Source organism: Lates calcarifer, linkage group LG20 (assembly GCF_001640805.2).
Source record: "Lates calcarifer isolate ASB-BC8 linkage group LG20, TLL_Latcal_v3, whole genome shotgun sequence".
Lineage (NCBI taxonomy): Eukaryota > Metazoa > Chordata > Actinopteri > Centropomidae > Lates > Lates calcarifer.
Window position 1 is genome coordinate 21,264,038 of NC_066852.1, and position 13,225 is coordinate 21,277,262.

The 13,225-nt window shown below is 42.1% G+C and overlaps 3 protein-coding genes across 3 annotated transcripts; 1 reads left to right on the forward strand and 2 right to left on the reverse strand.

Moving 5' to 3' along the window:
* Positions 1 to 192: 192 nt before the first annotated feature.
* LOC108893807 (claudin-like protein ZF-A89) lies at positions 193 to 3,592 on the reverse strand. Its single transcript, XM_018692181.2, is given in 2 exon segments — positions 193 to 1,213; positions 3,070 to 3,592. Coding segments are annotated over 2 exon segments (1,089 nt in total). The 5' UTR covers positions 3,555 to 3,592; the 3' UTR covers positions 193 to 609.
* Positions 3,593 to 5,242: 1,650 nt separating this feature from the next.
* cldn29 (claudin 29) lies at positions 5,243 to 6,401 on the forward strand. Its single transcript, XM_018692182.2, has one exon. The coding sequence runs from the start codon at positions 5,313 to 5,315 to the stop codon at positions 5,943 to 5,945; it is 633 nt and encodes a 210-aa protein (XP_018547698.1). The 5' UTR covers positions 5,243 to 5,312; the 3' UTR covers positions 5,946 to 6,401.
* Positions 6,402 to 7,920: 1,519 nt separating this feature from the next.
* Positions 7,921 to 11,149, reverse strand: LOC108894066 (claudin-4). The gene is made up of 2 exons (XM_018692179.2): positions 10,428 to 11,149; positions 7,921 to 8,707 (listed from the first exon to the last, which is right to left on the reverse strand). Exons 1-2 carry the CDS (start codon positions 10,901 to 10,903, stop codon positions 8,062 to 8,064), a joined length of 1,122 nt encoding a protein of 373 aa, XP_018547695.2. The 5' UTR covers positions 10,904 to 11,149; the 3' UTR covers positions 7,921 to 8,061.
* Positions 11,150 to 13,225: the final 2,076 nt, after the last annotated feature.

A 13,225-nucleotide genomic window follows, 5' to 3' on the forward strand; every position in this document is an offset into this window, starting at 1 on the left:
CATGGAAAAACATACCCAACAACTGGACAACTTAGCAAACATACAGCTCAGTAGGTCAATGCAAAAAAGGGGTGAAAAACTCTGTCAGTAAACTGACACCTCACAGCTGTTTCCAGTACAATTCAACCTCTCATTTGATACAGAATAACAATTACTTGTTCTTTATTTGACCAATATTCTTTTTCAACTTCCTTGTTTTTTTTAAGAAATACTGTATAAGATCATTATCAAACATGATAATAAAGGTGTTTTACAGGTCTTAAAAAGTGATTATACTTGCAGCATTCATAATTTGTGCTATATAACATCTCACATAAACTGATGTTTCTGAATCCTTCATTCAGTTAACATCCTGAAGTGTCACATTATAAAACTACTAGCTTAACGAGACTTCGTTTTTTCATCCTTCACTTTAAAAAGAGCAATAAACACTGCCTGCCCTGGGCAAACAATTTATTCTACACTTTAAACGTGCTACACATTTTAATATTTTACACAGATTTGAAACTGATTTATCGCAAAATGTTAAAACAGTGCAATTAAATGTTGAAAATCGAGCTATAATCAAATAAAGTCCATCACAGTGAACACATTACGTTTTTTAGTAGTTTAAGTAATTGACGGATGGCATCGTGCACTCTCTTCTTCTCTGCCTCAGCACCTGTAGGTGCTGCACAGTATCCCTCCTCCAATGACGAGCAGAGCTCCAGACGCCCAGCCCACATATATGGAAGCACCGAGCTCTCCCCTCCTCTCACTGGTGGGCAGTGGGTTGTAGAAACCTGTGATGATGCTGTGAGCTGACCAGCTGACAGGAATTATACACAGGAGCCCTGCTATAATGAACACCACTCCTCCGGACAGGCCAACGTTGGCTTTGGTCAGCCTGTCGTCATGGTAGAAGTTGGTGCTGCGGGCCCCGACCACAGTGAGCCCGATGGCCACCACGCTGACGCCAATGGAGACGCAGATCAGAGCCCTGGATGCCTGCAGGTCCTGTGGTAAAGCCAGAATGGAGTCATAGGCTTTGCACTGTGAGTGGCCCGTGCTCTGAATCACACAATTCATCCATAAACCTTCCCAGAAGACCTGAGACGTGACGATGTTTGCCCCAACGAAGGCTGTCACCTTCCACATAGGCAGCCCGCAGATCAGGATGGTGCCAAGAAAGCCAATGATTGCCAAACACACACCAACAAGCTGAGTCTGCATGCTGCCAAAAAATAAATCCAAGGCAAGTTTCTAAAAGTTTTTCAAACGCCACCAAAATCCACCTTCAGTTGAGCCAAAGATCATTTTGACTGCAAACTTTCCCTCGGCTGTAAACGCTGCTGGTTGTGTTTTGCTGTTATCAAACTGCAGGTATGAGACGGAAGAACAAACAGGGAGGAGACTGCTAGTTTGCAGATCGGGTTTCCTGCTTGTCCTGATTCCTGCTCACCATGAATGAGTAGGAGGAGAAAGCTATCAACAAAAGCAAGCATGTATGAGAAACTGCTCTGTGGCCCTAGACAAAAGGCTTTTGTCCCCAAATTTTAAACTTGTCCAGAGATGTAAATGCTAGGTCCGCACATAATCTATTTAAACCTGATATGACACATTACATGAGTGCTTGAAGTTTGAGTTTGTAAAGAAAGCGTCTTACCTGCAGAGAGAAAAACACCTGAAAGAAGAGCACACACTGCTGCATGAGAGGAAAGTGCAGAGTATATCAACACACCTGTTCAATTAATGCTCACCAGGGTGATTCAATTTAAAACCAAGTGCTGATTAAATGAATCATCTCTACTGTCTGTTTCAAATGTCATGTCTGAAGCCAGGGCCAGCAGCTGGTTAGCTTAGCATAAAGACTGGAAACAGAGGAAAACAGCTAGCCTGACTTTGAACAAGTCCCCATATCAGCACCTCTAAAGCTCACTAACATGTATGTTGTTTAATCCATGTACCAAAATGTTAAACTATTCCTTTAATTTCAAATCAGTGCTAAAATATTAGTTTACTTGAAAGAAATGATAAAGATGTGCCCATGTTTAAGGTTATACTAGAAAAGACTAAATTATTTGACCAACATGCCGTCCAAACATGATCTAAAGTACAAAATCATGGTTGAAACTTTTCACTAATGTTGACTTTATTTTAATATAAGAGCACTGGTGAACATAACATCTGAATGCCTTTAAACAACCACATTAACTGGAAAGAAATTAAAAAGGTCTTTGGCAGTGAAAATGCTCTGGACAGGATGCTTAGGAGACACATTATGCAAATGTGTTTCACACAGGATGTCCTGTTCACCTTTTATTATAGCATATGTCATGACTTTCATTTCCTCCATCTTGCCATGGTTTGCAACCAGTGAGATTCACCCAGCGCTTTTACACCAGGCAGCCCTGTCAGACCTTCAGTAAAGCCACAAACACATGTGTGTTCAGCTCAATGACATGTGGGCTTTTCCACAGAAGACCGCTGAGAATATTGAAACTTATCCTCACAGCAGAGTGTTAAGATATGTATCTAGTGTAGTATATTAGGAACACCTGTGCTTTTCCTAAAGTCATCAGCAGACACTGCATGAAGAAAGCTTTACACAGCCCTGGCATGAGTTTTGAAGACATGGTCACCATCTAAACATTTTGGCCTTAGATTGTTGACTTAGTTGACAATGAGCTGCAAAGTAGTTTTACTGTTGGATTGTCCAATTTGGATGCAAGGCACAGTTAGGTTGAAGGATTACAGCTTTGTCAAGACCAGATCATCTTAAGCGTGTCTTCAAACCATGCACCCACACAAAGAAACGTTGTGATAATGTGGAACTTTTATTAAAATAAAGTCAGTAAAACACATTAAGTTAAGACCATGAAAAACATAACAGAGTTCAGTTTCTTGCAGTAAGACCAACTCTTAAAGTGCTGGCAGGCATTTTACACATAGGCTCCTCCACTCGCTGCAGAGCGTGGGGCAGAATATTTGACAGAGTATCTGCTATCCTTCCGCTCCTGACACTGGCAGCAAAGAAGCGCACCCCCAATGAACAGGAGTCCTGCTGACCCCCAGCCAATGAACAGCGACGCCCCAAGCTCCCTCCTCTGTGCGTCAATCACGATGGGGTTGTAGAAGTTCCTGATGACCTCGTGAGCAGACCAGGACACAGGGATCAAGCAGAGGATGCCACCAATGATGAAGAACACCCCCGCAGCAATGGCTACCTTGCTCTTGGCCACCTCGTCATCAATGCAGTTGGTGCACTTCCCCCCTGCAACCGCAAGGAGAATTCCCATGAAGACAACCAGGATGGAGATCACGACCAGGGCCCGGGCTGCCTGCAGGTCTCGGGGCAGAGCCAGCATGGAGTCGTAGACCTTGCACTGCATCTGGCCAGTGCTCTGCTTCACACAGTTCATCCACAGGCCCTCCCAGAAGATCTGCGCCGTCACAATGTTGTTCCCAATGAAAGCAGACACCTTCCACATCGGCAGGGCGCAGATGATGATGTCTCCCAGAAAGCCGATGGCTGCCAGGAAGATGCCAAAGACCTGAAGACCTGCAGACGCCATGTTTATCTCACAGTGACCAGCAATAAAAGAAACACACTGGAGCTTTATACCCACATGGCAGAGGTTTCTCCTGATTGGCTGCTCAAAATTGTCCGAAGTGAGAACACCTGTGGTCGTTAAGTCAGTCCCTTATTGTCAACCATACACTGGTAGAAGTTGAAATATGATGTTGTGTAGGATTTTTGGGGAGAGTGTTTTGCTTCAAATAAAAAAAAAAAACAACTCTCTCCAAGTTTCTCTACCAATTCACATCCATGTTTTATCTCTCAGTCTGAACTATTATATTCTATGTTATTTATTGCCTTTCTTTTAAAAACACCACACACATTCCCTTCCTTTTTGTGTCTTTTTATTCATTATTATTTTATTTCTTTTAATATTTTTCTTTTATTTTCTGTTAATTTGTGAAATTGTGATTTGAAAACAGGAGATGAAATGTACATAACGCATGCAGAGATGTCTTAGGTATCTTTTTTACTGACAATGTGATTTGTATTTAAAGAGCAGGTGATGATTTTACTCTGAGCGCTTGTTTGGAGGTTTGAAACATGGGAGAAAATGAAGCATGGAAGGATTCAGTTTCACTGTATGAGTGCAGAATTCTGCAACAAAACATTTTTCCATGTCTGTGGAGACCATGACACTGTATCAATGACTGCCTGCCTACCACCTCATGTCATGTTCTTCTACCAGTGCAGTAATCAAGCTGAGTGACTCCACCTGTGTTAATTAGCCAGCGATCCCAGCTGAGCTGCTGGATCAGGTTTTTTACTCATGTTCTTCTGAACTGTTGTACATGTTCCAAACATCCACCCACAAATGAACAAAGAATGTGTTTCCAAACAGAGACAGGAGTGAAAATGTGAAGGATATTCACAGAGCTGTAAATATTACAGTTTTAGAAGTTAAAAGCCTAACAGGCCTAATTCAGACTGTATAGATGGCTTTATGTTTTACACAATAAAAACAGCACTCTGGATTATATACATTGATCTGTAAAATTAATAATTTACATGACATATATCAACTGTGCCATGGCACTATTTTGAGTTTTCATCTCACTTCAGACTAGTTTAACTTAACAAGTTTCCACAAACTGCACATAGAGTTAAAACTGTGTTCTCTATATTCAGTCTATCCTGGCTGTTAGTTTACTAGTTATTGTGACAACAGTAAAGATCAGTATCACTTCAATTTATAATCCTATCTAAGTGTTTATTTTCCTCCTCAACGCAAATATGTGGATATATATTTTTCAACATCATCTACTTTTTCATACTTCCTAAGCTTCTCCACAATCTTTCCACTGCCAACTGGAAAAGTCTACCCCTGACTGGAAACCACTGCTCTACCACCTGAAAAAGGTTTATCAACTTATTATTGTGTGACATGTCTTGTTTGTAAAAGACTTTAAAGTCAGTGTTTTGCAGTCTATCTTCCCATTCTTAAAGTTAGATTTTCCTATTTCCTCTTCACATGTTTTGGATACATAAGCTCTTAACTGAGCTGCACTGTTAAAGCCTCTTCTCTTTCTCAGAGGGGCACCAGAGGGCCTCTTTGTAGGGTAGAAACACCTCTGAACTCTAAAGGCAGCATGATGGATGTTTATATCTGAGCAATAGAGCCAAAGCCCACCCAGAGGAGGGGGCTGCTCAGGGGGCATTTGTGGGTCATATAAAACTTCCACACAGTGGGAGAGGTTTTAGTTGGCAGCTCAGTGAAGAACTGGGACACAGCGATTAAAAAAACCCATCAGCAATGGCATCTTTAGGGCTGCAGATTCTAGGCGTAGGGCTGGCGGTGCTTGGATGGATAGGAAATATACTGATCTGTATGCTGCCCCTGTGGAAGGTGTCCGCTTTCATCGGGAACAACATCGTTGTGGCTCAGACCATCTGGGAGGGACTGTGGATGACCTGTGTGGTGCAGAGCACGGGTCAGATGCAGTGCAAGGTCTACGACTCCCTGCTGGCCCTGCCTCCGGACCTCCAGGCAGCCCGGGCCATGGTGGTCATTGCTATCTTGTTCTCTCTGTTCGGCCTGCTTCTCTCTGTGGTTGGAGGGAAATGCACCACCTGCATTGGGGACAAAGCAGCAAAAGCCAGAGTGGCCATCTCCGCAGGCGTTTTCTTCGTCCTGAGTGGGGCTTTGTGTCTGGTGACTGTGTCTCTGCCTGCTAATACTATCATAAAGGACTTCTACAACCCCTTGGTTCCTGACGCCCAGAGGAGAGAGCTGGGTGCATGTTTGTACGTGGGCTGGGGAGCATCAGGACTGTTGCTGATCGGTGGTGCTCTCCTCTGCTGTCAGTGCCCGTCCAGAGGAGACCGGTACAATGGAGCAAAGTACACCCCACCTAAATCCACAACACCTGGGAAGGAATTTGTCTGAACTGGGAGCTCCTTTTGAAAAGTGCCTGACTTTACATACAGAACAAACCTGTTGCTTATCAAAATGTGATTTGCATTGTGACTAACTTCCTTTAACTAACACACTATTGTCTTTTGTTTCTGACAGATACAAGAGACTCCACAGTATGTGCCATGTTAGATGAATGCATCATTGATTTAGGACTGGAGTTTCATTCATTTTGTTTTTACTCAGTCATTGTTTTATGTTTTGATTTCAATATTAATTCATGTTTTTATTGTGTTTTTTGCAACATAAGCCCTTCAGAAAGACTCATGTATTTCAGTGATTTGGGTCTGAGCTCCCCCGTTTTCCCCTTAAAACGAGATGGTGCATCTCAAAGGGTTTATATAAATAAATGTATTTGCCATGTAAAACTTTTCTTCTTTTTTTTCCATTCAAGTAATAAACAGTATTTTCTTTGTCTGCAACATTTTTGATATGCCTGATCCAGTGGAACATAAGTAAAATTTAAAAAATAAGTAATTTCCCCTTGAAATATTGGACTTAACTTATTTCTTATTTAATGGCAGTAATTGCGATAACTTCAAGGATTAAAATTGTGTTCACCAAACATAAGATCATTGTATAAAATGATGCATTGTTACAGATCAAACACCTAACAGTAGCTTCTAAGGCTACAGATAAAACTCCTAGAGGGAAATCTGTGATTTGTGATATGTACTATATGAATAAAATTGATTTCACTATTTAAAATAGTTACATTTAGCCCCATATTAACCAGCTAAAACAGTAAAATGTTGCTTGAATTAGAACACACAATCCAATATTGTAATATATTTAATATTGACTGTGACCATTCTGCAAAATGAGAACATTTACATTTTATACTTTAAGTGCATTTTCTAGAAATATCCATGTACTTTTGCCTCAAGTGAGCAAAAGTAAAAGATGTGACTGGCCTAACTTCATGTGGCAACAGACTCAATGGTGGAAAAATTACAGTGGTGTATTGTTTTTCTTGTCAGACTGTTTTAAATAGAAAATGTCTGTAAACAAAAAGAAACCCATTAAAGAGGTTTAGCGTATATCATCCTGACAAGACTTGGCAGATGTGCTCTTACTGGGCAAAGTGTAAATATCCATTCTTTGCAGATATAAAGCAACTCCTTAGCAACATGAATCCCAGCATACACAGGGCACTGTTGTCTCTGGTAGTGACGTCCATTTTACTCGAGACAGAAACTGTAAATAACTGTCTTAATACAAGGGCGGCTGATTACAACACGGCAAACATCTCAACCAGATACAGTAAATTCCCAGGAGTCTACTCCCCTGAATTCCTGGGAGCCGTTATCACGAGTGGTTATTGAGGAGTACAGTTTCAGTTTTGTGCAGGTGCAGAGTGAGCATGAGAAAGAAAGATATCACAAGGGGTATGAACAAAGACACTTTATTTCTGACATTTCAAAAACAAATGGAAGACCAGCACTGATCATTATATCATTACAGAGTTGATTAAAAAACACTTCACAACTGATTTTAAGTATGCACTGTCCAATATCAAAATGAGCTTTTTAAAAGTCTGCATTAATTCATTTGTTTAGTTCAATAGTTTGGTTTTAACAACTTCTGTGGGAGCAACCTGTGCAACAGTTGATATAAATCAGAATCATTTAATAAAGAACATGTCTGTTTACATTACAGATGAATTGCATCAGTCCTTCAGTCTCAGTCTGCATTATTAAAATGACTCCCTTTAATTTTAATCAGAAGGAAAATGTTGGATCTGAGGAGCAGGTTTTAAGAAAAAAGAGGATCTACTGATCTACAACAAACAGCATCTGAACAGTCCAAGCCATCACACAATCATTCAATCATCAAGGCTTTTTATTGTGATAACATGCAGTTTAATGTTCTCTCAAGTTCTATATATTATTTACTGTATAAAAAAAAAAGGTACAAATTCAGAAACTTGAGGGAGAAATAGTTCCTAATCAGCCACACACACAGAGTGAATTGTAATTATGTTTTCTTCAGCTTTAGCAAAACATTTTTCAGCACATTAAATAGCTTTGCAAGAAAATTAATCAAAATTATATCAAAATCTAGAGACACCTTATTCAGCTGCTGATTCTCACACGTAGTCCACGTTTGGAGATGCGGTTCTTGCAGGGGCAAACTTGGCAGGTATGTAGGGTCTCTCGTCTTTTGGGGGGCAGTTGTTGCAGAGCAGGCCCCCTCCCAGCAGCAGCAGCCCAGCAGAGCCCCAGCCGATGTACAGTGCAGCCCCGAGCTCCCTCCTCTGAGCCGCGATCACCATGGGGTTATAAAAGTCCCTGATCACTGCATGAGCTGACCACGACACCGGGATCATGATCAGCAAGGCGGCTATTATGAAGATCACACCGGACACGATGCAGGCTTTGGCTTTGGCCACCTCGTCCTCCATGCAGTTGGTGCACTTTCCTCCCACCACGGCCATGAGGATGCCGAACACCCCAACGATCACAGAGATGACCACCATGGCCCTGGCGGCCTGCAGGTCTTGGGGCAGGGCCAGCATGGAGTCATACACCTTGCACTGCATCTGGCCCGTGCTCTGGACCACGCAGTTCATCCACAGACCCTCCCAGATCACCTGGGCCGTGACAATGTTCGCTCCAACGAAAGCGGTGACTCTCCACATGGGCAGAGCGCAGGTGATGATGGTGCCCAGCCAGCCGACAAACGCCAGCAGTACACCCATCATCTGGAGGCCTTGAGAAGCCATTGTTACGCCACTCCAGACAGAACTCAACTTCTAGACAGGGTAGCTGAAAAGGCTGCTTTTAGAGAAATGTCCACTCCTGGAGGATTGTACGATTCTGTCTGCATAAAAACACTGCAGGCTTTATGGGTTGTTGGGTCTCATATATTCCACTCTCGCTGATTGAGGAAGTGTTTGCTTTGCTCTGATGCTCTGAGGTCCCACTGTGAGAAGATGAAACTTTCAAACTTTCAGGGTGGAGTTTCTGTGCTCTGAGACAAAAGGGGAAGGCTGAGACCCGATATCCATAATCCTTGTTTTCTCTCTGTTCATTGTTCCCACACATACAGGCTTTGTTACCTCAAGCAAAAGGCATCAAGTTTGGGAACAATGGCTCAAGATCCCACCTGTGCTCACACACAAACACACATGCACACACACACACAAACACACAGGTTAAGCCTTGAGCAAACAAAAACTCCACATTTCCGAGCTGTGGGTCAGTGCTTTCAGCTCAACTGGATGAGGAAGTGGATTTTTCTGGGGGAAAAAATGCCAACATGGAAAAGTTCCTTAAACCAGTTGACCCTTGAATTGGTTTTTCATTTGCGTTACAATTAAAACTTATCACCTCAAAAATCTTGATTGTATTAACTCTAAATTTGTGTATTATATAGCTGACAATCATACAAGACCACAAAAGGAGTCTTTTACGAGATTTAATCAAGGTCAAACAGCTGCACAACTTCTGAAAAGTAAAAACCTCACACCTCAAAGATAATAGCAAAGGGGATGTGACTATTTCATGGCATTTGAACATTTACTCTTCTCTTCACAAATGAAAAATTGGTCCTGTGTGTCAGTGTAAAGTACAAATACTTTGCCTGTAGGCTCACAGTTTGAACAAAGAGCAGCCACCTTGCCTCTTTTTTTGCCACACCTAAACCTGATCAACTGGAAAGTCAGACAATAGCTGCTTCTCAAATGCCGTTGGGTGAGGATCCTTGTTTTGAACGCAATGCCAGAGTTGAATGGACATTTATGCATCACTACATGTGTAAAAAGTTGAATTAACATTAAAAACAATCAATGCAGAGAAGTTTGATGTAACACTTGTGATAACATATTGATTTGTCCCACTTTAAGACCATTGAATGAATTATGTTGGACGCAACTGCTTTGTGAGAATAAAAAGGAAGCACAAGTGATCTCTGATTCGTAAACAAACATTTATTTACAGTATAACCAGCACATCATGAATCTCATACAAATTGTTCATAAAAACAACCCACATATACATGGCAAAAAAGGAGGATTTTCAAAGCAAGACAGAGGTTACAGAATATTTATATCAATAAGAAAAAATTAGAAATGGCTAATATTCATATTAACAGCCAAGAAACTGGGTTATATATAAAATCTTTGGGTGTGGTTCCTCTCTTGCTGTTTATTTCCCTCGAACACACTCATGAGAAGTGACTTTTTGATCGAGCAACATCCTGAATTATCAACACTCACAGCCCAGTAGCACCAGTGCATTTGTCCCAGTGAACAGTTCTTTGTGGAAGCCACATGTTGATCTGTTTCAGACGTAGCCTTTCCCAGATGCTGGTGCTGAGGCCTCAGATCTGGCAGCTGTGTACCTAGCACTGTAGGACTCGTCATCCTTTTTGGGGCACTTGCAGCAGAGCATCCCACCTCCAATCAGCATCAGAGCGCCTGCCCCCCACCCGATGTAGAGCGCTGCGCCCAGCTCTCTCTTCTGGGCACTGACCAGCAATGGGTTGTAGAAGTCTCGGATGATGGAGTGGGCCGTCCAGCAGACAGGGATGAGAAGAAGGACCCCAGCCACGATGAACATAACCCCAGCTGCAATGCCCACCTTGGCCTTGGATGAGGGATCGTCCACGCAGTTGGTGCATTGCCCCCCGGCTACAGCGAGCAGGATAGCCATGACGCCCACGATGATGCTGATGATGATCAGGGCCCTGGCGGCCTGGAGGTCCTGGCTGAGAGCCAGCATGGAGTCGTAGACCTTACACTGCATCTGGCCTGTGCTCTGAATCACGCAGCTCATCCAAATACCTTCCCAGGAGGTCTGCGCGGTGACAATGTTGCTGCCAATAAAAGCAGTGACTTTCCACATGGGAATGGCACACACAATGATGGCACCAATCCAGCCAAGGATCCCCAGAGCTGTGCCCAGTATTTGAAGCCCACCAGACACCATTGTGGATGGCAGATTTGTTTTTCAAGTTCCTTCAGCTGAAACCTCTTCCTCTTTAGCAGTCGTTACTTGAAGGGTGTCTGTTGCAGTGACGTAGGCCTGTGGGTTGTTTCTCTCTCTCTCTGTGATGGAGGCAAGTCCTCTGCTTTTCAGGTGAGTTTTGCTGAATGAGACAGGATTGAGAGGAGAGCAGGTACATAATGGAGGAGGAGGAGGAGGGGCCGTGGAGGAAAACAGCTCTCCGTCATCACTACCTCAGATCCACCCCCAACCTCCACAAGCCTGTTTACCCTCCCCCCACCAACCTATTTGCTTTGGTTTGACAAAAGAAAACCTGTGAAGCTGCTTTGCATGTAGCTCTACATTCACAAGAAGACACACAATTTCAACACAAAGTAAAAATCTTATTGAAGAAAAGTTGACGATAACAGAACTTTTTTTGATCATCTTCCTTCCTCATTTCTCTCCCCCATCTCCAGTTTCACCATAAGCAGCTGGGGGTGGAGTCCTGTCATGTGTGAGAGGTGACTCACTCTTTTTTAAATGATAATACCTCAGACAAAAACTATAGACAGGCCAAATATGGTCATACACTCAGGATGTTGTTGTGTTACACCTTCCAAAACTATGGATGACATTCTGCTGGACTCAAATGGACGTCACAACTGTCTTAATTCAACCAGGTTCCCTAGAAATGACCTTTGTATGAAATGAATTAGCAGTGACAAATACATTTTGAGGGAAATGTGCCTGCTAATCAATTTCACTTTGTGACAGGTAACTATGGTGGATGGTGGGCTTACAAAACACAAGACTTTAACCAGGGTTCCTGAGTCATACATGTTAAAATATTCATTCATTCATTATCTATACTGTGGCTACATGTCTCACAGTCTTGTTTCAAAGAGCTGTCTGGTGGTTTTTACTGTGCAAAAGTAAAAAAAGAAAGATACGTAAATATAAACATTCATATGCTTAAATGTTGCTGTGCTCATAGTTGTATAGCAGGTCTTCTACACTCAGTCTGTCGTCTACTAGTGTGTACACAGAAGGTGAGTCACATACGTGCAATTAAAGTGTATTGATAAGGAGACACACAACGTCCGAGCCGTGTGACTCGAGCTCTGATATGACACAGGTCCATCCACAAGAAATCAGACGCACCAACATGATTCCACAAAGTTACACTGACGTTAAGTAATTACAGGGTCCACGAAATGGAGCACATACAGTTGTGAAATGTGAACTTTATCATTTTTTTACTTTATGAAATACAGTTACATTTCTCAAAAGATCAAACAGGACTTACAGTATTGGGAACAACGTGATTAAGTGAAAAATAAAGAGATCATGTAAAATGAAGGTCAGCTTTGAGAGAAGCTCTGTCATGTTCAGTCTGTGTGTGTTCCGTAAATCAGACTGAAGGCTGATTGTGAACATATAGAAGGGTTTTTGTTCACAGAAGATCACAGGAAAAGAGCTTGCACTTCATTTTATGTGAAATCGGTGTGGGCGGAGAGGAGCAGGGCAATAAACAGGGTTCAGTGTAAGTGCAAATTATATGATGTATGACATATTTGACAGGTCTGTAATGTGTAACTGTTGTAACCCTGACATCAAAGAAAAAAAAAAAACTCTCTGAACTTAGGCTCTTCTCTCTGCTGTTCTCTGTTCTGGCCAAAGGGAGGCAGCAGCTGCAACCGTGTGTGCCACAATCTGTCCTGAATTTCACTGGTGGAGGCACTTTGAGGTTCATTTATGACTCACAGGAAGCAGAGACAGAATGATAAACCAGAATGAACATATATATGTTATCTTCTTTTTTTTGTTGTTGTTAATATATTTCGTCTCATGCAGTTTAGTATGAAGTACATTTCATTTATATGCTCATGATGCAGCAATTCAACACATGAATTTCTATACACAAAAGAGAAAGAAGGATGTCTGGTTGGCTGTGAAAGTGTGGCATCACCCAGCATACAAAGAGCTTTTAACTGCAGTTTTTAATGCGTCCATAAATCTCTAAGCAGCCGTTAAATCCAAGGCTCCCTGCCTCTTTCAGAAGACTCATTACTTAGTAACAGAGCATCCATTTGTAGAGCGGTATCATTGCTGACCAGTGACCTAATAAAGGCTGCCAGTGGAAATCCCCATCCTTCTCTGTAACAGGCAATTTGAAATGAAACACTGGTGATTGTTTAAGAGCTGTTTGGAAACTCACACACTGGCATATGAATATGATTCTGGCTTTAAATATACCACAGTATAAAACTACACACATACAAACACATATATCTTTTTTCATTATTTGAATATGGGGTGTAA